The sequence below is a fragment of the Fistularia commersonii genome, chromosome 23 (assembly GCF_037954325.1).
Source record: "Fistularia commersonii isolate RoL2024-O1a breed Wild chromosome 23, RoL_Fcom_v1.0, whole genome shotgun sequence".
Taxonomy (NCBI): domain Eukaryota; kingdom Metazoa; phylum Chordata; class Actinopteri; order Syngnathiformes; family Fistulariidae; genus Fistularia; species Fistularia commersonii.
Genome location: NC_141306.1, coordinates 4,284,860 through 4,310,176, shown reverse-complemented (window position 1 = coordinate 4,310,176; position 25,317 = coordinate 4,284,860). Strand labels below are relative to the sequence as shown.

General features: G+C 40.4%; 3 protein-coding genes across 3 annotated transcripts; 1 reads left to right on the top strand and 2 right to left on the bottom strand.

The window, feature by feature from the left end:
• Positions 1 to 320: 320 nt before the first annotated feature.
• On the bottom strand, positions 321 to 11,248 carry fbxw2 (F-box and WD repeat domain containing 2). Its single transcript, XM_086170639.1, has 8 exons — positions 10,930 to 11,248; positions 9,615 to 9,907; positions 8,032 to 8,254; positions 6,994 to 7,188; positions 5,407 to 5,540; positions 5,174 to 5,260; positions 4,889 to 5,058; positions 321 to 3,914 (listed from the first exon to the last, which is right to left on the bottom strand). The coding sequence occupies exons 2-8, from the start codon at positions 9,879 to 9,881 to the stop codon at positions 3,626 to 3,628; spliced, it is 1,365 nt and encodes a 454-aa protein (XP_086026765.1). The 5' UTR covers positions 9,882 to 9,907; positions 10,930 to 11,248; the 3' UTR covers positions 321 to 3,625.
• Positions 11,249 to 12,319: 1,071 nt separating this feature from the next.
• derl2 (derlin 2) lies at positions 12,320 to 19,183 on the bottom strand. Its single transcript, XM_086171024.1, has 7 exons — positions 19,073 to 19,183; positions 16,909 to 16,974; positions 16,181 to 16,254; positions 15,693 to 15,786; positions 14,112 to 14,307; positions 13,937 to 14,027; positions 12,320 to 13,750 (listed from the first exon to the last, which is right to left on the bottom strand). Exons 1-7 carry the CDS (start codon positions 19,163 to 19,165, stop codon positions 13,645 to 13,647), a joined length of 720 nt encoding a protein of 239 aa, XP_086027150.1. The 5' UTR covers positions 19,166 to 19,183; the 3' UTR covers positions 12,320 to 13,644.
• A 2,063-nt stretch (positions 19,184 to 21,246) lies between these two features.
• LOC147220703 (nuclear receptor subfamily 5 group A member 2-like) lies at positions 21,247 to 24,909 on the top strand. Its single transcript, XM_086170464.1, has 6 exons — positions 21,247 to 21,342; positions 21,488 to 21,629; positions 22,869 to 23,449; positions 23,725 to 23,844; positions 24,140 to 24,287; positions 24,453 to 24,909. Exons 1-6 carry the CDS (start codon positions 21,247 to 21,249, stop codon positions 24,704 to 24,706), a joined length of 1,341 nt encoding a protein of 446 aa, XP_086026590.1. The 3' UTR covers positions 24,707 to 24,909.
• The last annotated feature ends 408 nt before the right edge of the window (positions 24,910 to 25,317 follow it).

Genomic DNA, 25,317 nt, shown 5'->3' with positions numbered 1-25,317 from the left:
ATCAAGCGCTGCGATCGGCGGCGAAGGCCCGCCTCTCGATGCGGTCGGCCAATCGCAGAGCGGAGCGAGCCAGCGTCCTCGCAAGGCAGGTGCATGTAGGATGTTTCCGAGGACTGTCTGCCTGCAAGGCTCACATATCACGCATTCCCCTCGGCTCAGCGTGGCTTTTCCATCCAAAATACTGATCCTCTCTCGTCAAAATGTCGTTTTGTGTTACGATCATTACAAAAAGGAAAGCGTGCATTTGAAAATATGTTTTGTGCGATGCACGAAAAGGAAACGTGCAAAGGCCACTTTAAAAACTGTATCAAACAAGCATGTGGATTGGGGGATTTTTTTTTATTTTGGCTGATATGGCCGAGATTGTTTTGCATGCAATGAAAATGCAGTCCGCTGCATGACAGTAGGATCATCAATTTAAAGTTCATATATTACTCGCGTTTGACAAGTGCTTTGGAGAAACTACACTGTATGCTGCAGTCTGCAAACAGTGACAAATGTCTACTAATGCAGAATGAGGTAAAACCACACTGTCTTGAATGAAATCCCTACACCAGCATCCGTCTGCATTGACATAAAATGTTTTAACATTTCACACACATCCATACACCGCCCCATCCCCTCTTCGTCTCTTTGCAGATTCCCTGTTGTATCTACTGGGCGTGTGTACCTGCTGCATCTTCTGTTGTTTGTGTTCGAACCAATAAAACTAGGGCTAAATCAATACATTATCATGTAGCAATTACAAAATACACACAGGAAAAAATACACAGAATTTGCTTAAATACTTGAGTATTTAATGCAAGACAGGATTTTTTTCAGAGTTATTTTGGTCATCTGTTTTTTTGTTTTTTTTTTATTGCACAAGAAATTTTAATCATCTTAAGTGTTTCCCTGGCAGCTGGACATGTGATTTAAGGTACGTAGTTTTGCCGCCCAGACTGCACAAGTGGTGCCTGTCACTCCAAGAGACAACTGTAAAATCGTGCAACCGGAATCAGTTATTGCTATAGGGGCTCCTATAGGTGTCATGCCACCTGTTGATATTATTGTCAGAAATGTGGTGATGGCGTGTGTGTGATTATGCACCCGGTGTCACGATGCTTGCACGTACACAGGCCGCTGTAGTCGCACGTGAGTCCGTCATTGTCAGTGCAAGCTTGCATTGCTGCTGAAAGATTTGCTCCGGGTATCATTACACCATCTGAGGTTGTAGGTGCCAAGGCAGCTGAATTTTAGGCCTCCGTTGTCGTAACTACGCATCAGATGTGTTTGATAACTGCGAGGTGATAGTGTTTGGTATCCCTGGGATATTTTAATTTACCTGCGGTTACTGTGGTTAGCACATCAATGAGACACCCGGCGTGGCTGTGGATTGTTGACTAACTTGGGAGTTCCTATGGTTGCAACAGTTGTTGTGGTCGTTGCATCGGGGACCGCTGTGCTTTTGAACATTGCAGCTCGGCTTTCTTCACCTCAGGCTGCTAAAGGATGTGCTTATCACACATTGGGAGTTTTTGCGGTTGTGAATATTCTTGCTGCAACCGGGACTGTTAGTCTTAAATGCCCCGGTTGTATCTGTCGCGCCTCGGTTGTGTGTAAAGCGCCTAGATCAACTTTTTTTTTTTTTCCGCCCCATGCCATCAAGTAAGTTTGTATTTTATTTATTGAGTTTTTCGATACGTATCCTCTCCTAGCATAGTGCCAAGATACATCCCTGGTATTGCTGCATCTATCCCTTCATTGCCTTGCAATCTGGCAATGAAAAAACAAGAAAAAAAAAAAATCCCATACCTTCAGGGACCGGAGAGCGGAAAGAGAGAGAAGTGTCATTCGTCTCATATCCGAATCAACACTGCCTCCCAAAGGTCGTTGTCGATTTTACTAAACATCATGCATCGGAATCATACTGGGTCGTTGTAAAGTGTTGGAAGGACTACATGTACAGACAGAGCGGGATGTAATTGCTACTTTTACTTATTTTAAGAACTGCCAGAGTTAAAACTGTAGATGGATGCAGGTGCCCAACAGCCTGTAACAGTGCAATAAAAGTGTGCAGTGTCCCAATGCCATGTTAGCTGGCCTTAAAAAGGAAAACAAAAAGCCTTATACAGATACAGAACTTTGGACTCGTTTCAACTATCACTTTATGTACAAGTAATATTTCTGCATTTTTTAAATGTAACCGAGTACTGTGTTGAAGGATACAATGACGTGGCTCTAATTGGACTGATAAGCCGAACCACACTCTTCAAACATCCTGTACAATAGATTTATGATTTGTTTGAGAAAAAAAAAAAAAGCTAAATGAGGTCAGGTGAATGTATAATTTGTTAAAGCAAAGGAAGACGGTTAACTTGTGGGAGACGCACCCAATTATTACGTTTTCTTGAAGCAGCAAACCAAATTAACAAGCATTAAAAGATTGTATTTCAAACTGCTTTTTTCTTGTTGGTGCAGAAAAAAAAAACAACAACAAAAAACTCAAATTCAAATGTAACCTCGTATGTAGGTGGTAATTTGCGCAGTGTGGACTACTCGCTAAGTGACTTCCTCTGTCCGGATTTTAGAAAAATAAACCTAACGTTTTTTCAACTCAATCATAAAAGCATTTCTTGAAAAAAAAAAAAAAAAAAAAAAAAGTAATGTCAGATAAATTGGCTAAAAAATTACAGACATCTCATATTGTTAGAGCACATAAATATGAAAAAACCCCAAAACATCATGAAACTATTATTTACTATACAGTCATCACCTTAATGCAATGTGCCGCAATTATCAAGGAATTCTAATGTGTAACATCAAATAAACTGAAAAGGCACATTACATTTCTCAAGCTGACATTTAAACCACCTTTAAAAGCATCTCGAGTGGAGGTACAAGAAATCTCACATTTTTATATGATACAGAACAATTGAAATAAACTGCTTTTGAGCATAGGTTTCGTTACGGTTTCCTCTCAGGCGGTCTATAAAAAAATCCTACGGCGATGTCTCCTAGGAGACGTTCACCATTATTTACAACTTCTACTTTAAGGCAAACCCACTTCTCTGAAAGGAAACCAACTTGAAGTCGCATCAGCTGAGCTGTCGCCCTTGTCTCCAGCGAGTACGAGCGACAATTATGTGACGTAGATGCAGTAGAATCAAATTATAATGTTACCATCCCAGATATAGAAAAAAAGCTTAACTGATCTAAATTGCAAGAATATTGATGCACATATATTAAGTTTATTATATGATTGTGTTAATTTAGGAAGCTTCCGAGATGAATGTAATCCTCGCTGAGATGTCTAGTGACCTCACACATTCTTTTTTTTTTTTTTCCTTTACTCCTTTTTGTCCAAGATCAGAACATCGATGAGAGGTTTCTGCAGGGATCAGGGGGCAAGTGCTGACCTGGAACTGAGTGTCTTTGTGTGCCTCTCACTTCCATTTCTAAATGTTCACATTTGTGGTGAAAACAGGACTGAATGCTAAGAAAAAGAAAAAAAACTGGGGGAGGGAAAAAAAAAAAAAAAAAAAGAATGCTTTTTGGTCCATGCATTATCTATTAAGGTTCATATATTCCAGAGCGCACGCGACTGTGGCTCAGTCGGTGGTTTGGCGTTGGGTGTTTTTCGATGCTATCCGTTCTCCTTCCAGAGCACTAAGTGAATGCTATGGTCTGGCATGCTTGTGGCAAACACCAATCCAGAGTCATTGACCCCGTCCAAGCCATTGAGCCAGGAGGTCACGCCAGCCAGGAAGCTGGATCCTCGTTTGGATTTTCTGTAAGCTGGTAGAGGCCAGCGGCCTGAGATAACCTCTGTCCTCAGGTCCATCACATACAGGAAGTGGTTGTCGAAAAGGAGCGCAAACACCTCACCAAAGCTGAGCAGGGATAAGTTGGTTGGATCCTGTGTCTTTATCACCCTAGGGGAAAAAAAAAACAAACACGCTATATTAAGAGAGCAGAGTAACACGATGATAGTGTTTAAGCTTTTAAGGCCGTTTTAGCGGTCGCTTTGAGGTACGACACTCAAAAAGGTCGCGCTATGATTTCTTGAGTTTTACAAGCAGTGGTCATACTGGCAGCTTTCAAAGGACGGAAAAGAACCCATTGTGAACTGCATAGAGTTATTTGTGCAAAACACTGGGTCGGAAATATTTCGGTTGTCCCACTTTGGAAATTTAATGATAAGAACGTATATGGTTGAAATTGGGCGGGGAAATGTCCTTACCATAATAACAAATGCTAATCTGGTCTCTCAAGAGACAATTAAACTGTAATAATTTATCTGTATATATGTTTAGAGCTGTGCAATACTTCATGACAGCTATATGTACAATATTTTTTCCATACTCTTGTGCACTCCTTATCTTTCACTTGTTACTTAAGACATTTTATAGTTTATTTGTATTTCTTATTCTCCCTTTTTCTCTTATTTTTTACTGTTTATGCAATTTTTCTACCATTATTTATTATTGTCGTATTTTTCATGTAACTTTGGCACAACAATTTCCTTCGGGGTAAATTAAGTTGTTCTTATTCTTATGTACATTTCAGACCCTGGTCACAGAGCTGAGGGCTCTATAAGATGCCAATATGCTGATGCGTGTGTGCAAAATATTTTAATAGATTTACAAAAGTCAATGATCTATTCAAGGATAGAATTCAGCCATATGTTCTATTGTTACATACTGCACTGCTTTTGCAACACACTGTGATGAGATGATGCCTGAAATGAAAGATAACATGTTAGCGCCGGTCTCTCACCTTAGGCTAAATCCGAGGCTAAGTCAGAGCATATTTTGTGAAGTTAGCATGTTTTGCAGTCATGCTGTTTTATCATTTCTAAGTGACCCGACCACTCATGTTTAACACCAACAGTTTGGCTGATTTTTACCTGAGAATCTCAAAACTGGAAAAATCCCACTGATAGACCCCGAGGTCAGAACTGCAGACGATGTACCGGCCATCGAACTGCAGGCGAGGCTGTAGGCTGATGCTGCGATTCTCCGACACAGACAGCGTCTTCAAACACTTGCAGTTGATTTCTCTCCCTAAAGGCCACACCTTCAGGAAGGCACACAGGGTTTGGTTCAGATTGTGAACACCGGACAGCTCATACGTTACAACACCAGACTGATTGTGATTCAATTAGCACTTTACTATTTGACATCAGCATTACCTTAATTTCATATTTATCAGCACTTAGGAGGATGTAATCACCGGGACTGTGAACCATAGACTCTACTTCACATTTTTGTAGAATCACCTGATTTGAGGGGAAAAATGGAGATAAAAAAACAAAATTCAATTGCAACAAATACCTTGAGATTCACATACTGCTTTATTTTTAATACACACACACACTGATTTTCTCCAAATGTTTTCAAGATGATTAAGAAATCTTGAGCTGACCTTGGTGACCCACTCAGTGTGTCCAGTCAGAGTGTTGAGACAGGCACCGGCAGACAAAGCCCAGACCTTTACGGTGAAATCTGCCGAGCCACTGACCAGCAAGTCCAGCTCATCGTTGTAGTCCACACTGAAAACTGAACACACACGAAATCCATATGAAATGCATTATATCAGAGGGAAATTTCTAACAGGGGTCGTGTTCTTAGGAAAATGTTCCAGGTTTTTGTCACAATTTTCTCTGTTCTTTTTCTTTAGCTTCCTCATTTTTGCTGACATCATCCCCCACCTCCGAGAACTTTCTCTAAATCTCAATATAATAAAATTGTAATAAAAAAAACTCTGCAATGAATCCTTTCTAATTCCGTGAAGTCTTTTTTTAGAAGCACTAAAAACCCCCCTTTATGTATCAACTGACAAAGTGCCATCAGTGAAATGTATCAAAACTTTCCCATGTACTAATTTGAAACGCCCCATATGTGATGTACTTGAATGCTTCTGCAATTATTTTCACATTCAATGTGATTATTTGCAAACTTCCGATCATGAGACTTGTGGACCCAGCTGGACCGTGTAAATTCTGCACGCAGCTTTAAATGTCAATTCATATTGCATTGATTTTGTTGTTGTGTGATGCAAGTCATTGACAGTGTAAGTGGTGCGGTTAAGTCAAACAAAAAGAATCAAACTTTCTGAGTGACAGCGGAAGAGTTGTGGGCAGCCTTTACCCAAGAATTAAGAGTTTATTGAGGATCTGTTCTGCAGCCATGCCACCTTTGCCGAAATGACTGAATAATAGTTATTTCCAGTCCAGATGAGGAATGGGATCGTGACAAAAAAGGCTCTAAGAAACTATTCAAATGTAAATTTTGCTGTAAAAAAAAATAAGCTCACAGCAGCCTCTGTAATCTAAAATCTAAAAAAAAAAAACGATTGTTTTTTTTAATACAGCGAGAACCCGATAACAATACCTGGCAGCAAGCTTACAGTGCTCTGCATAATCAGGTAAATTAGAAGAAGGGGAAATTGTTCATGCCAGCATGGATTGATAAAGCTGAAAAATTAATTAGTTCGAGTGGGTGGCGGAAGGATGAATTATGAGCGACTGCTTATTTGGGTGCTGTTATAGCTGATCCGTAAATCATTGGTGCACCGACACCATTAAAGCCCTTTCCTCTTCTGCATTGCCTCGTGTGATAAACCGTGCAGCCGAAAAACGCACTGGCTTTGGGATTATTAGAAATAATCCATGATAATTTGAAATGAGGTGGCAGATTACACTCCCACTTCACAGCGAGGAGCTTCCTGTAGCCTTTCTGTGTGCAGTTTGCATGCTGTTTGCACGGCGTGCATGTGTTCCCCTGGTCCCGCCCGCAGTCAAACACCTCGTAGTTAGCTAAAGAATAAATTGCCTGCGTGAGTAAATGCCATTGAATGGCTTCATGTTTCTATGTGTGGCTCTGTGATAGGCTGGAGTGAACACTCCCTTTTACCCAGTCTTAGCTGGAATTGACTCCGGCCCCCACCACCGCCCTGTGTGCAGGATAAACTGTTCTGATGACGCGATGAAAACTAAATTTGAACCCCTACCTGCTCCTGTGTGGCCACGGAACTGCTGGATTTTAGCTCCCGTGCTCCACTCCCAGCATGCAATGGTGTTGTCGAAGGACCCGGTTACCAGCTTCTGCTCATCGAACTTCACTGTGGCACAGGTGTGTGTCTGAATTCCATAAATGCACTGCCCAGTGCGAACGTCCCATAATTTGGCAGAGAGGTCATCAGAGCCTGGAAAAAACACAAACATGTAAATGTTGTCTTGACAACATGTTAGTTGGACCGTGCTATAGACCACGGCGAAAATACTTTGGGGTTAAGTTGGTGAGAGAGACAGCAGTTTCAGGGCAGTCCTGAATCATGTCATGATGAGTCATTGTACCTCAGGTTATGTGCAGCTTGGTGGAAGTGCACAACTAAACTACACTGATTTCACTTCTAGTTTCTGAGAAAAACAAACTAATGTTTATGGCGATGGGAAACATTTGCTTCGGTAAAGGTGTGAGACTCATTGATAAGCTTGGCAAAACATTCAGCTTAAAAAAAATAAAAAGCACATCAGTTAAGACTCGAGGCCTCTGTAGCATTTAAAACAGCCATAGAGGCATTTAATGTCCTGGATTTGCATTCCTTTTTACAGTATGCCTGAAATCACATTTTTCCAAGTTCACAACATCCAGCTGCAAAAATGAAAGGGGAAATGAGAATTCATTATGAGTCTCGGGTCTGTTGTCGCGTGCTTGTGACAGCGAGGCCAGCTTTGTTACTGCAAAGCCAGGCAATCAAAATAGAGTGGCCTGCAGCAAAAAATGGATGTACAAGAAACAATGTCTCTAATGGAAAATTCTGTTATTTTTTTCAAAACGAGGCCTATCTCAGCATGTTTGGGACTGTGATTGAATCATGGAAAACCAAAAATACTTTCTCACTGATTTTAAAGGAAATGGTTTTCACTGGGGCTCTGCATGACAGGTTTGAATTTGAACCTGCAGGAAACCTTATTAAAACCTTCGTATGAAGTGAACATAGTTTGAACCTGTCTTTTTTTTTAAACATTCATATGAAAAAGAATACCTGTGCACAGAAGACCATCTTTATAGTACAGAGCGTACACACGAGCACTGTGGCCAATGAGGGAGGACGTCTCAAAAGCCTCCTGATCCTTCAGCTGCATCATGCGAAGCTTAGCCTTCAGGTAGACTCCCTTCCAGTGTGATGCATCCTGAATGGACTCATCGATTTTCCAGCCCAGCTCCCGGCACACACCCTGCCACACTTCTGTGCACGAGTTTATCACCTACAATGAAACGGACGCTTAATGGCAGGATTTGAACACCTTTGATGCTTATGAGGATTCATGAGCAGTATTTGAAATATTGGCACGGGTACGTTGTTACAACACCGTCTTTATACGGATTTGTGAATGGAAAAACTGATAGAAAGAAAACAAGTTATTTCAATGCCAGTGTGCAGTAAACTGGGCAATAGTGGCTACTGGATAAAAGCCACGGACTGGTGGCTGCACTGCATGTACAAGCATTTCATCGCTAACAAGAGGCTTTTGTCATAGTGAAGCATGCAAGGGTTCAACAGATTGTCAACCATTGTCCACTTATTTTCTGCTTGCGCATTCACATCTAAGTTGGAAATGCAGGCGCAACTCCTGCGGCACCACTTCACTACAGAAGCACCTAGCACTTTTTTACAGTAACTTCTGCCATGTAGCCAAGCATAATCTGCCTCTGGCAATGGCAGCAGACCAGCAGCACAACTTGATTGTTATGATCTAACAAGCACCACAGGGAGTGCTAACAACGAAACTAAGCTTAGCTGATTCATTCACCCACTGATGTCATTCCAGCTGTCATCACTCTCAAGTGTCTCCTGACTAAAAATAAAATAAAATAATAAGAATAAAACAACATTGGGAACAAAACATTGAAATGCAGTACGATTCCACTCTTGCTTTCGTCCCAACCTACCCTTCAGATTTGGAAGTCAACAAGCACTTTACAGTACAGAGGTGTCAAAATGTGATTAAAATATAGTATTGACAGCCCCATTTTATGATGTATTAAATGATGATGAACCTACAGAAAACCCGCATTGACTATGCAGCCACCCTCTGCTTCACAGAGCTTTAGATCATTTCGGTTCATTATTTTTTCTGCAGCAACTCGGGTGTTTTGATGATTCTGCCAGCTGTGGTTTTCAGTGTGAGCATTTAGCTGTTCACAAGAAAAGGGGCTCCAAAAAAAAGTCACTGCACGCCAACCTCTCAGCTCTGAATTGCATAAAAATACACAGTTTATTTATAGCAGATGAACTTAGTAAAGCATTTAGCAACTAAAGAGCCAGATAGTTGCCTTAGAGGGATGACAGACAGCAAAAAGAAAGCTTAGGGAGAGTCAATATTTAACTGGCACTAACTACAATTATGACTACTGGAAAAACAACTTTCATCTCATACTACCAGAGGTGATAACGTGAAAGTATTTGGTAGCCATTTAAAGTAATCAACTACTGGCATTCGAAGATACGTAATCAACCTCTTACTACAACTAAATAGCCTAAAACTCTGTTAGTACTGCAGCAGACAAGATATTGAAAAAAAAAATAATGGTGAAATCTAGAATATGGGAATGAAGCATATTTACTTTATTCCATTGTTTGCAGACTAGGCAACAGGTGAGCAGGGTCTGCGGATCCAGCCAGCGCAGCAGATAGAATGCCAGCTCCAGAGGAAGGAGGTGCAAGAAGTCACGCTTCAGCAGCGTCTCCAGTCCATTAGAAAGATGGCGAAGCTGGACGGCACCACTAAGCGATATGAGGTGGTCCAGAGACTGGTTTCGCTGCTGGTCGTTTAGCGTAAGGAAAGTGGAGGAGACTGACTCCAGCCACCCCTCAAAGGCTGTCTTCTCCATGGGCACATGAGAGCGACCTGCAACACCTATAAACCAATACAGGATTTGAGGAGAATAACCAAGTCCTCAAGCACGTTTGTTGTTGTTTGTTTTTTTCCTGAATGCAGTTGAGCAACACAAATATCTTAGTTTCACTTTCCGCATTTAAATGTGCACGTGACAGTACTGTAAAATGGGTTTGGTTGGTCAATAGAATAGAAGCGTAGAATGTAAGCAATTTGATGTTTTTTCATCCACACCATTATTAGTAAGATGGGAGGCCTATTACTGACTTGTCTGAGACCTACAGTCACATGACATGATTAATCTGGGTACTATCTTGGGATGAAAGCTTTTAAACATGAACATTGATCGCCCAGGAACAATCGGAAAAAATATGGGATCGCCTTGCTACAAAACATTTACTGAACAATATGCATCTTTCGTTTTACCTCCATGAAATGCATCACCATATTACATTCTTGGGCTTTTGTATTGGGCAGCAGAGGTAAATCAAACCGCTGTCTGGCGTGGAAAGCAGCGCACAGCCTTTAAAAATGATGTGTTGTTTGACAAAACCTGGCAGGGATGGCATGGTCTATTTCTGAAGCAGAAATACAACACGGACGACGAATAAGCTGCAGCAACACACACTTGCAATTTTTACTGAGCAATGCTCACTGCTACACGTTTGACAGGAATCCAAAAGCATCTAGGGGCTCTAACTTGAGTTTTCCCAGACAGCTTATCTAACTTACCTTGGTTACCGTAACACAAGGCTGAAGACGGGTGTGTCTATTATGTGTTTTAAGAAATGACAGCATGAATTGATATGCAATGTCCCGGATTCTTGAGCGCTGCAACGTCATGTTTCAATTTAACTTGGATAACTTGTTCCCAGGTTAGTTAGCAACTTGGTTGATACTGAGCTAATGTTAGCTAAGTAATACAAGAATGCAATTAATAGCTGTTAGCGACGGGCAGTCATTTCTAGCAAAGCGATGTAAACTACAGCCGTGGTATCACATTTTATAAACTCTCGTTTAAGAATGAAAAATCTTGTACCCACCAGACAGCTGCGGAGTTTTTTATCGCCACCTTCCTGGCTAAGTTAGTCTACTTAGCGAAGTTAGCCGTGTAAGCTAACCTGACAGCAGGCAAAGTGAATGGCTTGTTCAAGTAACCTAGCCGCGTAGCTATCGCTAGCTAGTGAGGAGAGAAGTCAATCTTTGTTGCAGCAGTGAAAGGTTACATAATATTCCTAGTTGAAGCGCCTATATGTTTTCCAAGCGGGAAGCTTTAAGTCAGTAGTAAGATCAGATGGACAGCACATTCTGACAGCATGAACGCCTAAAAGATAATGGAAACGCTATTTCTGCCCACTGCCCACTGTGTCCTCAGCGCTGTCTTAAAGGAGGCGCAGTTCGCAGGCGATTCGCCGAAAACAAACGGACGCTTGAAACAGCCAAACACGGAAGTGCTCGTCTAGCAAACCCCGCGCTTCACATGTGTCTGCCAAACACGGCACCGGCGTCTGAGAACCAGAAGGACAGCCCGTGTTGTTTATGTGCATCGGCGCCAACATGCCTCGCAGACCACATCCAGGGCATCCATCCCGGTTAAGCGTTTTCCGGTTTGGTGCACGGCGATCGAGGCTTGATGCCTCATGTCTGTCCTTCGATGGTTCCGTCATGATCACACACACACACGACTAAGGAGCGGAGCTGACAGATGACATATTCTGCAGTCTGCAGTGCAAACATGACCTCTCTTGACATTTGCGCGCAACGGTCTTATGTGTATCTCTAAAATGCGTGAGATAATTATCGACGGTAAAAAATAAAATAAAATAAAATGGAAAAAGTCAATGATTGAAATTCATTTTGAGGGTGAATTACTTCCAGAAGCTGAATTGTTCTACCCGGTAGAGATAAGATGAACACAACTAACGAAGGCATTTTTTTTTTTTTTAATTTGGGGTTGTAGATGACTACATACACACACCGTTCATTTTATCTTGTTCATTTAGCAATGAAATGGCACGAGTTGATATAATGGAAAATTTTACAATTTTCCTCCTGATTATTTATTTATTTGTATAACATCTTGCTGATAATAAGGCAATTTCTGGTTGGCTTTTTAAATAATTTCCCAAATGTGTGAAATAAGTTTGAGTTACCGACTTGGTCTACTGCTTTTCAATGTGTCCGTACCATCATCAGGGCAACAACTGAAAATGGATGCCTATGTATAGATATGTATGTATAGTTGGCAAATGTTTATACAAATCACCTCATTCATTTAAAGGCATGCCATTCATGTTTTGAGGAAGTGCCTTGAAGATTGAGGGGAAATGAGAGATGGCTGTGACATTAAGATTTCATGATTCATCTAGAGAAAAGAAGTTATTATCAACATTGACTACGAGGAGTGACAGACCTCAAATAGAAAGATCACAGCTTCTGTAAGAATTTAATCTTTACAAATATAGGACTACTCTGTACTGACCATATCGTTCTCATTATAAACAAAGTATTGTAACATTATTATTGTTCATTATTATTTGTTAAGTTATGATGCTTGTACTGCTTGAAGGCAAAAAAGCAGTCAAGAGCACAGAAGCAGGAAGAGCAGAGAAGCAGAGAGAATCACAAGGGGTAGTATCACAAATGTTTTCAAGTTCCGTATGGGCTCATTTAAAAGCAAATATATGCAAAGGCATTTATTCATAGTAAAATAATAAATAAACTGAGATGAGAACGCTATGAACCCTTGAACGGTGTATGCCCTTTCCTCCTTGAGCCCTTAATAGGTTTCATACAAATTCTTTCATAAAAATCAAATTGTACATTTTTGTTAATTCCCCCACAAAATGACTCGCTTTTAACCGTCAACTGACTGTCCGCACTACATACTGTGGCCCAGTGATAATTTCAGAGACAAATACAGGACTGTCAAAAAATTAGAATATTGTGATAAGATTTTTTATCTTATGTCATGCAATTACAAAAACAAAAATGTCATACATTCTGGATTCATTACAAATCAACTGAAATATTGCAAGCCTTTTATTATTTTAACATTGCTGATTATGGCTTACATCTTAAGAAAACTCAAAAATCCTATCTCAAAATATTAGAATATCATGAAAAACTAATTCTTGTTTTTTTAATTGCATTACAGAAGATAAAGAACTTCATCACAATATTGTAATTTTCTGAAAAGTCCTGTATTGTACATCGAAAATCTACGGTTGAAACTGAAGTGTGTTTTAAGGGTGATGAGAATGATTCGGTTTCACGCAACTTTTCTATTCAAAAGGCTAAAATAAAAAGTCCCATTTGCCTCACACATTTATTCTTTAAAAAAGTGAAATGAAAAAAAAAATGCAACCGCCATCTGTAATTTATTAGTAATGTTTTTACTGCTGTCGTTTTTTTTTTCCCCTCTTGTATGATAGTATATCAATATTTTTTTCCTCAAGATGAAGACAAAAACATCATCTGAGCCCAAAGGCTCACAGTCCAGTGTTCCATCCAGAGATTGTGTCCTCTCATATAGTCTTAGAGCAACACCTGGCATCATGAAGAGTTTCTGAGGATGATCTAAGCCCACATACGAAAGACGACAGATGCTTATCTCCGAAACGAGCTCCGGTTGTTTGGCGTTCTTCATCCAGAAAATTAACAAACACGTCAAAAACAAAGACCATGTTTGTCCCCTTCATCTCTGAGGGAAAGTTCTCCACAGTGACCTGACAATCACAGGTGATTCACGTAGCAAGTTAACCTCCGAGTTGCCGTCCCTCACCCCAGGCAAAACCTCCGGGCCGCTCCTCAGGGAGAGGATTGTAGTTGGCATCTTCATCTGGAGTGTCGAACAGCATCTTTCTGTGGAAAACACAGGGGAGCATATTTGCTTTAAAAACTTCATCAGCCCAAACCAAAATATTTTTTTTCCTCACTGCTTCAAGGAAACACATGTAGAATTTCAAGCTGCTGTGGGTTTGATTGAGGGGGCTGTCAGCACTTGATTGGCAGATAATAAGAGTGGCGTGTCTGCAACTAATGACTTACATGATCGATGGAGTCCTAAGCCACCTTCCCCCACCTGGCTGGTTGGGGAAGACGTCCTCCAAGAAGAAATACACATGACCAACAGCAATACCTAGACACGAGCGAAAGCTATTTATGCATAGATACTTTATTACATAATAAACATTTAACTACACACATCCTCGCAAGGAATTACCTAATAGATCTACAATGATGGAGTTGCCCAGCAGAAGTGAGAAGCCCATCAGCACCCAGGGTAAGAAAGGAGCCTGGAAATTCAAAAGGCCGAAGAAATTCATGCGGACATTTGGGTTTCTTCGACTCCACACGTACACCAACATGATCGTGAAGGCTTGACCCAGGAACAGCAGACTCACAAAGGTCCCAAATATCTGGTGCCTTATTAAGGCAAGTGGCGAGTAAATAAATTCCCAAACCGCACAGCAAAAACCTGTTATTTGTTCTTTAAATTCATCATGTTCCATGCATTTATTTATTTTTTCAAGTGCCAGTGCGGCTGAGGCCAATATCAGCTAGTATTCATCTGGTGAATACAGTTTGTGCTCCAATACATTGATTTAATTTTATTTTGAGCAATAATTTCACTGCCTTTCTCATGGCAGCTACAGTACTCAGCCGTACAGCAGCTGAGGCTTTATGGAGCAAGAAAGAAGTGTTTCTTTCGATTCACAGAAAGAGGAGTAGCTGTCACCCAGACGGAGCTGTCCTGATGGCGATCTGGAGCGATACATGTGAAAATACTGTCATTTAGACATGTCTATTCAAAAGGAAAATAAACTGCCATTTGTAAGACTGAGTCTGAGCTGTGTCAAATATCAGCAAAAAAGGGAGTTGGGCCGATTTTTCTGCAATGAGTCTTTAGAAAAAGGATTACACCAACAGACACAGAGACTGCTGTATTTATACAACAAAATGCAGTGGAATGTCAATGACATCAACACTAAATGGCATGTTATTGATGTTCCACTGGCACTAACAATCCCCGCCAGCATATGACAGCTTGTATTGACCTGTGTTGGAGCTGCATCTGGGGTTTGTCAATATTCACTGTATGATCTTAGACGTTTTTATTAATACATAGATGCTTTGCTCGAACCACATCCTTCAAACTAAAAATAAAGCTAAACCCTTATTTTGTGCTTCTGAGTGAATCTGAGAAGCCATAATTAGCTTTGTTTGCAAATATATTATGCACAGCACTGTGTGTGTGTTTCCCCCGTTTTCCTTTGTATTTCACTTCCTCATTCAGTCTATAGTGTAACTGTGTACTCCTAATATCAAGCCATGACTGTGCTGTTTCCATAGAGATGCAGTTTACTGCAGTGAGGGGAAAATAAGGCCAGAGTAAACAAAGTATCCCACACACTCTTGTTTAATAAATAAATAAATCGCAGTTAAGTTAATTACAGACTAAGGGTGGACAAAGACTTATTATTGCTTTTATGGTAAACAAATTTCGGCATTGAATTTATTCTTACTTTGTCAGTTATGGTATTTATTTGGTGTTACACTTTGGCCGACTAACACAAAATCGTAGATGTTACAGAGGGATTTCAGCATTTAACAGAGGTAAAATAAAGAGCATTTTAAGAAAACCAGCCCATACCATGGAAACACTTCTATTCGGTTCAGCTCGTTTCAGCTTTGATTTATCAATAGTCCGAAACGCCCAGTAAAAGAATCCGTCAATCTCTGATTAAAAACATCATTGTCGGACAATGAAAGTGCATTTCATGATGGTTCGTGAAAAGGATACGGTCATCAGAAGTCCACCAAATAGGAACATGAAGACAAAGTCAGCTGTGCGACCCCTGAAGGAGCCCTCCTCCAGCATACGACAATATCTGTACCTGCGACCAAGCAGTTAAGGAAAAGTTCTGCCAGGACTCATCTGCAAATGTTCTTGATCTTCTTCCTAGCGTAAATAATCTATAATTCTAAGTTATATCTGTATAACTCAGATATAACTAATCCTGCTTATCTATTTTCATCCTTGTTGTCCAGTAGTTTTAATTGCCTCTTTTCTTTATATTTATATTCATATTTATTGCTATTGTTGCGCTGCTGTAACAAATAAATTTCCCCTACAGGGGTTAATAAAGTATTATTATCTGATTATCTTATTATAAGTACATGTGGGTATCCTCTGACATGTATTGTATCTCTGAGATAACACCACCTTAAGAAACAGAAAGGAGTCAAACCTACTTTAAATGTCAAATGCAGTGAAACCGAGAGGGATACAAAAATATCATATTGAACAGAAAATTGAAGCCAACCGGACCGAAAAACAGGAAGTTGGTTATTAGGCGCCATATCTGCAAAAACAGAGAGAACATTCAGTTCAGCCAGGTGAACATGCAACTAGATGAAAGAAAACACCATCTCCGAACCCTTAAACATCGGACTTGAAGGGCCTCCAGGTCCTAAAAACACAATTTATCTCTGCTTTTCTCCCACACATTTGTTTTGTCATGCTACGTCTGGGTGGCTGCACAGTCATGTGTAGCTTAACAGGTGGGCAAGTTACTAAGGGACCTAGAAAAGGGTCTGGCAAGTGTGTATGAGAGTTCCAGCGATTAATAATTCAAGCTGATTAATCAGTGCTGGTATAAAAAACCTTGGCTCCAATAGTGACCGATAGCTCCAAATCCCCTTGCTGGTTTGCACAGGGGATACTTGAATGAGAAGCTGCTTTGTGTAAATTAAGTGAGATGATTTAAATAAAACTAACTTTATATCAACGGCACAGGGTCAAGCTGCAAGTAAAATTAATTTTATATATCTGTGTATTCAAAAAAAAAAAAAAAGGATTTCCATTGAAAGGTATGACTACAATCTGTTACCATAAAAAAAATGGATTGTGGGTTGAATAAGTAACTCGCCGATGAAATGAAGCTCCTGAAACGTTAAATGCCCCAAGAGAACCACATAAGTGAGAGGAGGGATGAGCACCGGGTTGTATTACTCACCTGGTAATTCTTAAGAATCAAATCTGGATTGAAGTATAGCTGAAAGGGTGTGATGATCTCCAGTTGCTGTGTGAAAAACAAAGACAGTTCAATGAGCAACAATGTTTTTCTTGAGAACTTTCCAAAATAATCTGCCATTTTTCATATCCCTTCAACTGCTGCTGTACAGCGTTCCCGTCCCTAAGCTCCCATTACAGTACTCATTACTAATTCTTATTTGATTTGTGGAAATCATGTCATCAATCACATAGCCTTACAAAAATGTGTCTGGATTCCCTGGCCACAAAAGATGTCTTACTAATACCTTGTGAATTTCTCCGTCATACCTGTGTCAAATAGTGGTTCGAAAAATGAAAAGGATGATCAATTAGGTGCAAATGAGCATATATGGAAATTGAGTTTTCAGGCCAACCTGTGGGCAGGCTCACCACAGACACACACACACAGCAACTTTCAGCAAGTTACAACACAGACGTCGGCCTGTAGAGCAAAACCCAGAAAATGAAATGTGTGTGCAACTCCGCTTCTTTTTGAAATCATATCAGAACTAACTTTAGTTACATTGTACTATACAGCTAAATTAAATTTGACTGATATGATTATTAACGGAGGTGATTCCCGCATTGCTCATCTGAGAATAGAAACCGAAAAGAAGCGCCTCAAGCAAACAGGTCGGTTTGGATTTTTTTTTTTTCCCCCCACCAGAACATGATATAAGCACAAATAGGTTTTATAATGCCGGCAGGCATTGTTGATGAACCTGTTAACACCTGGCTTATGATTTTTGAGAGATACTATTACAATTGCCATTAAATACTACAGTTCATTGTCCTGCATGGTCTGAAAATGCAAAAACACAAAGTCTTTTGTAACACAAGACAAATGACTATTCCTTTGTTTTAAACAAGGCAGCAAAGCTACCGGGATGAAGTGCTGATTTTTCACATTGGTTTAAGCACAACTGCATGAAAGTGTACATGGGAAACAACAAAATTACAATACTTGGCAGCCTTTTATCAGAGACCCGACAGATGCGAGTAGAAAAACATCAGTGTCACACAAATCTCCCCAACATCTGGGGGCTGCTGGGGTATTTAATGACTACTACGAAAAAAAAACGTTCCTGTTTTGGGTCAAAAATAAACTCATCCCTCTAGTGCTTGTTGTGTGTGTTCAGTTCGTGTGTGACAGAAAACAGTTCTATGGAACTGCTCACACCACTTTGGATCATAGCTTCTAGCAGCTGCACGCTTCAGGGGTCACCACAGCAAATGATCTTCCTCCATGCAACCCTATTAAAGTTCAAGTTCATGTCCTCCTTCCCTTCGTCCATAAATCTCCTCGGTCTCCCCATCGGCCTACGAACTCCGCATCCTTCTACAAAACACATTCGCCATCTCTCCTGTGTACAAGTCCAAGCCATCTCTGACTTTATCTCCAAAATATCTCAAAAAAAAAAATGCTATTCGAGTCTTTGGGACATGAGGGGTAACCGGAAGGGTATCTGCATTGAGCTTTTCATACTTCTCAAATTGCATTTAGAGAATATATGAAAAGTCAACAACCATCTACATTACTAATAAGTACTATTGAGCAACTTGTGGATAAATAGTATTACAGGAGTTTTTGTTTGTATTTCGACGTGAACTGTGTCTTTATGTCGACTGTCATTGATCCTTTTGGTCGTCTTTCACCAGTCTGTAACAGTTGTTTAAGGACCCCTGGGAGTAAATGCTGTGTTACATAGTTTTAACTAAGTTATCTAATTCGGGCAAAACGTCGCTAGGTGTTAAAACTTGAACGCATCGGAAACGTTAAACATATCGGTTAGCATGTTTGACGAGATGACGCGTGTTACATTTCAACAGCTGGCGACCATTGGCCACCTCAACGGAAACCGAATATCATTAGTTTGTCGAAATGATAGTTTATTAAGAATATAATTTAATAATATATATAAAAAAAGAACAAGGGCACACTGGGTTCACACTAGCAATTACAGCGAACACCAGTTTTAGATACGTAACGTGACCCCTCTCAGAGGCACCGTAGCTATACCGAAGCATCGAACGGGCAGCTGAGTAAACGTGTAATTTCCTGCTTTTTAAGCATCGCTAGGCCGTAACCTCGCCGACACGGTGAGTAAATCAACTTTTCTCCTTACCACGGCAGCAGTTGTAAGAACGCAGGCGGTCGTGTAAGCCCTGGTAACAACAGGAATCTGTAAGTATTCCTGCTGTAAGGTCTGGTAAGCCATTTTGGACGCACTGAAAGCTTCCGGCACTTTCTTGACACGTCATTCAACAAGACGAATGGTGTTGCGTTCAAGAGCGTCGGATATTTGAGTACCACTCATCATTACGCTGTAATAAACCCACTATTCATGATTTTCAACATACTTTTTCGACAAAAGTCGGCGGTCTAAGTCTTCTTTTTATCTCTGACTTTGATAACAAGATTCCTGTCAAATTTCCATAAACAAATATTATTGTACTGGGATATTATAGTTGTATACCATATATATATACGTGCAGTCAGTAGAGGCAGGGGAGGCCGAGCTTCACCTAGCACCATGGAAAGAAAAAAAATGCAAAATGGAAAATGAAAAAATAAACTAGATGGTTATATTTATTCAGTGATTTGTACTATTAAGTTATTTTCCACGTAGCTTCACCATTTTAAGTTTTTTTTTTTTCAAAATTGCTAAAAAAGATTCACATTTACCGTTCAAATATGAAGAAGAGACGTGCGGTGACGCGGCAACCAGCGGAGCCCACCATGGATTGCGCAATGATTCTCCTAGCTGTGCTGGCATGCTATGCACTGAGACCGTATTGCCGTCTCTTTGGATGTCACTATTAAAAAAAAAAACTTTTGATATATGAACTAAATTTCCATAGTTTAGCTGATGCGTCGAATGTTTTTCGTCAACAACTGTAACGCGTTTCTGGTGTGTTCTCGTAATCATAAAACGTGTGCGAAGAGACATTAAGTGAGGCACGCAGTGAGGGTGCCTCACGGTAGGGGGCACCGCTGATCCCAGGGATCCTTCTTACCACTCGGCTACAGAATAATAGAATTAGCAATAGCAAGCTACAGTAAACAGTTAGCAAGTCAAGTGGATTTTTTTACCGATCTCATCGGGTGTATAGCTCACAAATGGTGACGGATGAATGTAAATGTCCTGGGCAGCTTCTCAACTTTTTGGCCCAGAAGGATCTCATTCAAACTGTTCCCGAGGCGACAAAGTTGGTCACCGTTCCGGTTACGACAGCATCGGCGGAGCGCTCATTCTTCATGGAATCATACTGTTTCTATCCACTGCTCTGCAATCCTCCAGCCTGTGCTGATTCTCCGTAACTTCTTTTCGGGAAGTTTTCATTTTAGAACATTTGTTGCGAAAATCATTTAAAAAAAAAAGGGAGAATACGCTGCAATAATATGCTCCAGCAGGCAAATATAAAAATCTAAAGTATCTATCAGTTTGTGATACAATGACTACTTTTAGCCCACAAGAGGTCAGGGTTGCTGTTTTTTAATTATCATTTCCGTTGTTTCTCCATTGAGAAAGTTTAGTTGTTATAAGTTTTTAGAACTTTTGCAATATGTGCATGTCACAACCAGATGCAAAACTACAGGGAAACGGTTATCCAGGAAACACTGGACTTCAATTTAACATGTGAAAGATACCCAACTAAACTGTTAAATATCAAATCAGGTAGACAGGTACTTAAAAATGCACACAAATCCAAATTGATATTTCAGTTGTTGTGACATCATTGATTATGTCAATCAAGTTTTGCATTTGGCGTCCAGAATAATTAGTAGGCCATTTCCATAAAAGGAGGGTTGGAGCGCGTCTCTCTATAAAATATAATTCTACTCTCACAAACTGGAGCAAATATGTTCAACAGTGATTATTTGGAGCGCTATTAAAAATGATGATATATTTATTAAAGGAAAATGATAAGACTGTCCATCGGGTCGGAGGAAGAGGTCGGCAGGATGAGTCCCTCCTCCGCAGGACAACGACATCAGATCAACAACTTTGATTTCACACTCGACGGTTATTCCACACGGGGAAAACGTCGAATACGAAATTCACCAAGCACGCAGTCACTCAGAAAAACCAGTGAGTATGATATTTTTTTCCATTTTTCATTTGAAATTATTAAAGGCTTCCTTTACCCTGAATTTTTTTTTTTCATGGATAATTAGAATAATCATTTGTGTCTCTTACAATATATTCGAACATGCCAAGAGCATGTTTGATTTTATTTGTGCTTTTAAAATTTGAGGTCGATTCAGCCTTTCTAGATCTGTTTGGGTTTTTGCAGAATGGAGTACAGCCTTGATTTAGAGGAGGTTTGTCCAGTGTGTGGAGATAAAGTCTCTGGGTATCACTACGGTCTGTTGACCTGTGAGAGCTGCAAGGTACGTTTTGTCCGATTGTTCCTCTCCTGAAAGTCTCTATGAACCCCTCCGTCTATTTTGGTTGCTTTTATGAAGTTGTGTTTTAACAGAAGCCAACACTGTGTCGCTCTTTTTCGTTATGAATAATCGTCTTCGATCTCTGCAGGGATTTTTCAAGAGAACGGTTCAAAACAACAAGAAGTATTATTGCACGGAAGGCCAGCAGTGTGAAATTGATAAAATTCAGAGGAGACGGTGTCCATTCTGCCGCTTTCAAAAGTGTCTTCATGTTGGCATGCAGCTGGAAGGTGAGAGAAGCAAACCGACCGGTGCTGATATTCATTCCACGAAGTGACCATTAAAACCATGATTTAGACAAAATTTTAAATCTCAGTGCACTTGAAGTGGGAATCAAATGACAAAAGACAAAACTCTTCTCTTGAATACGCTAAAGAATCAGAATCAGTTTCCCTCCAGTCATTTGAAACGGACATGAATTTCATTCGGTGACACAGCGGGTACTTGATGACAGCTGCTCTGTCCGCCTCTCAAGTCAAAGCCTCTTCTGAATGATATATGTATGCGTGTGTGTGCATGTGCATGCATTTGTGTGTGTGTGTTTGTGTTGCAGTTGTGTTCGTGCTTATTTGTTACTTTTTTTCTCCTGGTTCCCATAGGATAAATTTCCACCCCTGAAATTAGACAGAAATTGTGTGCTCATGCACATAAATATGACCCCCCAAAAATATGAAAGGGTAATCAGTGCATAAGGAACAAAATCATTCTTGAAAATGACAGAATAAAACAAAATCTTTACGTATTTTTTTTAATAGTTTTTATAAATTTAAATCAGAATCAGAGAGACCTTATTTGTCCCTGAGGGTCAGTTGGAAGGTACAGGGGGCAGCATAGCATCTTAGAGCAGATTCAACATCTATAAATATATATATGTAAAATATAAATAAAATTATTATATAAAATAAAGGTAAATAAAAATAAAGTGAAAATTAAGATAGAAATAAGGTAAAAATAAAGTGAAAAATAAGATAAAAAAAATAAGGTAAGATTAAGTGAAAAATAAGACAAAAATAAGGTAAAAGTAAAGTGAAAAATAAATGAAATAAAGTCCAACACCTGTAAATAATCTGCACATCTGTACAAATGGCTGTACATCTGTAAATAACTGTGCATCTGTGCAAAGGACAGAAGAAACACTGTGCATTTGTGTGATGTGCTCTGCGTTTATACAATAAATAGCGGGACGGGATGTGGGATGGATCCTGAAGGATTCTTCTGACTGTTTGTTGATCGTGGAGGCAAGAGAGAGATCTGAAAGGTTAGCCGAAATGTCAGATTAGTGGTTGCGCCGTCTGAATTCTTGGCCTAAAAGGTCTTTATCGGCCTTTATAGGAGTCTCCTCTTTGGGATGAAGACCCCTGAATGACCTGGTTCTATTGCAGCTCTGCTTATACTGTAATAATTTTACATATTGTATTTATAAAATTCAAACTTGGAACCTATTCTAAACAAATACGTTTTCCCGTCAGCTGTTCGTGCAGATCGGATGCGAGGCGGCAGAAACAAGTTCAGCCCCATGTACAAGCGCGACCGGGCCCTCAAGCAGTGGAGAAAGACTATGATACAAGCCAGGGGCTTCCAACTGCAGAGCGGCCCACCTCCAGTGACTCCAACCCACCAGAAAGAGTTTCCCTTCCCCGTCGACATCCACCCGGTCCCCGTCTATCCCGGCACCCAAATTAACATGACGCAAAATGAAATTAGCGTCCAAGTCCCGTCGCTTTTTACATTCCTACCCTCCAACTCGGCTAGTGGCAGCCAGAACCCGTGCACCTCCTTGACCACCTGGAACGTCAAGTCGAAGAACAACCACAGGAGCTTTGCCGCAGGACTCCACACGGACCCGGATCTTCACGCAGGACCTCTCTCGGAGTCTGTGTGCTGGGATCCCGATGAGCTGAACCTGCGGAGGAGAATCGCCACTCGTCTTCAGCAGGAGCAGAACCACGGGAAGCTCAGCACCTTCGGCGCCATGTTCCTCATGGCTAATGACACCCTGCTCTTCACGGTGGAGTGGGCTCGCCGATCCACCTTCTTCAAGCATCTTGAAGTAGGAATCAATCTTCTGCTGGATAAGTATGAGCACCGATGTCTACTTGACAAATAAATCAGGGGAGAGAATGTTTTTGTTTGTTTTTTGGGATGGCGATATCACTCAATCTTGCCCGTCACTGGATAAAATGCTCAGAGATACTAATGCGAAAGATGTACCAGTGCAGACATTTGTTAAAGTTGCACGGGAGCTGTAGGCTCCTCCGATAATACCTTAAAATGCAAAATAGCCGTGATAACCTGAGAGGGTGACTTCCCTCTTTGTGCTCTGAGGTGAGTGACCAGATGAAGTTGTTGCACAGCTGCTGGAGTGAACTGCTGCTTCTGGACTTCATCTCCAGGCAGGTCCTGCATAAAAAAGTGGGCAGTCTCCTCCTGATCACAGGGCAGGAGGTGAGAAATCTCTCATTCCCATTTATTAATATAAGCTGTTTTTAAAAAAAAAAAGACCAGCAAATTTGCTGAATTCTTTCAATGCATTAATTTCAACATGGAATTAGAGATGAGAGAAGAGATGAGATGTAATTGGAAGCAATGAGAAAATAATAATTTAAATCTGAGAGTATAAAAAAAGTATAGTGTATAATCTAAAAGTTTCTGTACATATTCACCACATATATAGCAAGAAATAAAAGACGGTGCTGCAGCAGGGGACTCTGAACTCTTCAGTGTACGTTGTTTGATCCAGGTGGAGCTGTCAGATCTCGCCTCCTGTGCCGGCGCTGCACTGGCGGCTTTGGTCCAACGGGGACAGGACCTGGTTGAGAAGCTCTTCGCTCTGAGTGTGGACCGTCACGAGTTCTCCTGCATCAAATTCCTCATCCTCTTTAATCCCAGTAAATAACGATGCCTGTTTCATGAAGCAAATATTGGTTTGCGGTGTAGCTGCGATGAACTGGATTATGTCAAAACGTAATTCTACGAGGGCAGATGCGTTCACGCTGCGCGCCTGCCTTCGGGTTCGGACGGATCCCGAATGCGCTCTATGTTTGTGTCTACAGATGTGAAGCAGCTTGAAGGCCACTCAGTCATCGTGAATGTCCACAAGCAGGTCGAAAGAGCGCTGCTGGACTACATGTTGTCCACCTCCTGCGAAGGCCCCGGACGCTTAGCCTATCTGCTGCTGTGTTTGTCCGAGTTACGCTCCCTCAGCACCCTGGCTGAGGACTACCTGCACAGCAAACACATGAGTGGTGAGGTGTCCGCTGACACTCTGCTCACTGAGATGCTCCATGCAAAGCGCACACAAAGGTGATGAGCTCCTCCTTTCTGCATACAGTAATAAGCACTGATAACGAAATCCCTGATTATTTTTCTTGTGCCACAAGACTTAATTATCCGAGTAACATGTGCAATAAATGTTGTCAAAAGTGCACTTCTTTATACCACTTATTAAGAACACGCCTATTATAACCGCATAATAATATGATACTAGGTTTATTTTTATTTCTGTAGGCCATCCTGTCCACTGTCTGTCTGAATAGGAGGAATAAATGCATTGAATGTGTGTCTTTGTTCAGTGGCGCCCTATTTGTGACACACCTCATTTGCACTACACTTTAATGGAAGGTGCACTATAACTATATAATAGCAAAGACAACAATAATGATAATGATGAAGATGATGATGATAATAACAATAATAATATTTATAATTATACTAACAATAATAATAACAATAATTATTATTTTATTATCATTATTATCATTATTATTATTATTATTATTATTATTATTATTATTATTATTATTATTATTATTATCACCATTATAATTATTATATTTTTTGTATTACTGTTCTTAACATAATTTTATTATTATTATCTTTTATCCCTATTATTTGTATTATTATTATTTGTATTGTTGA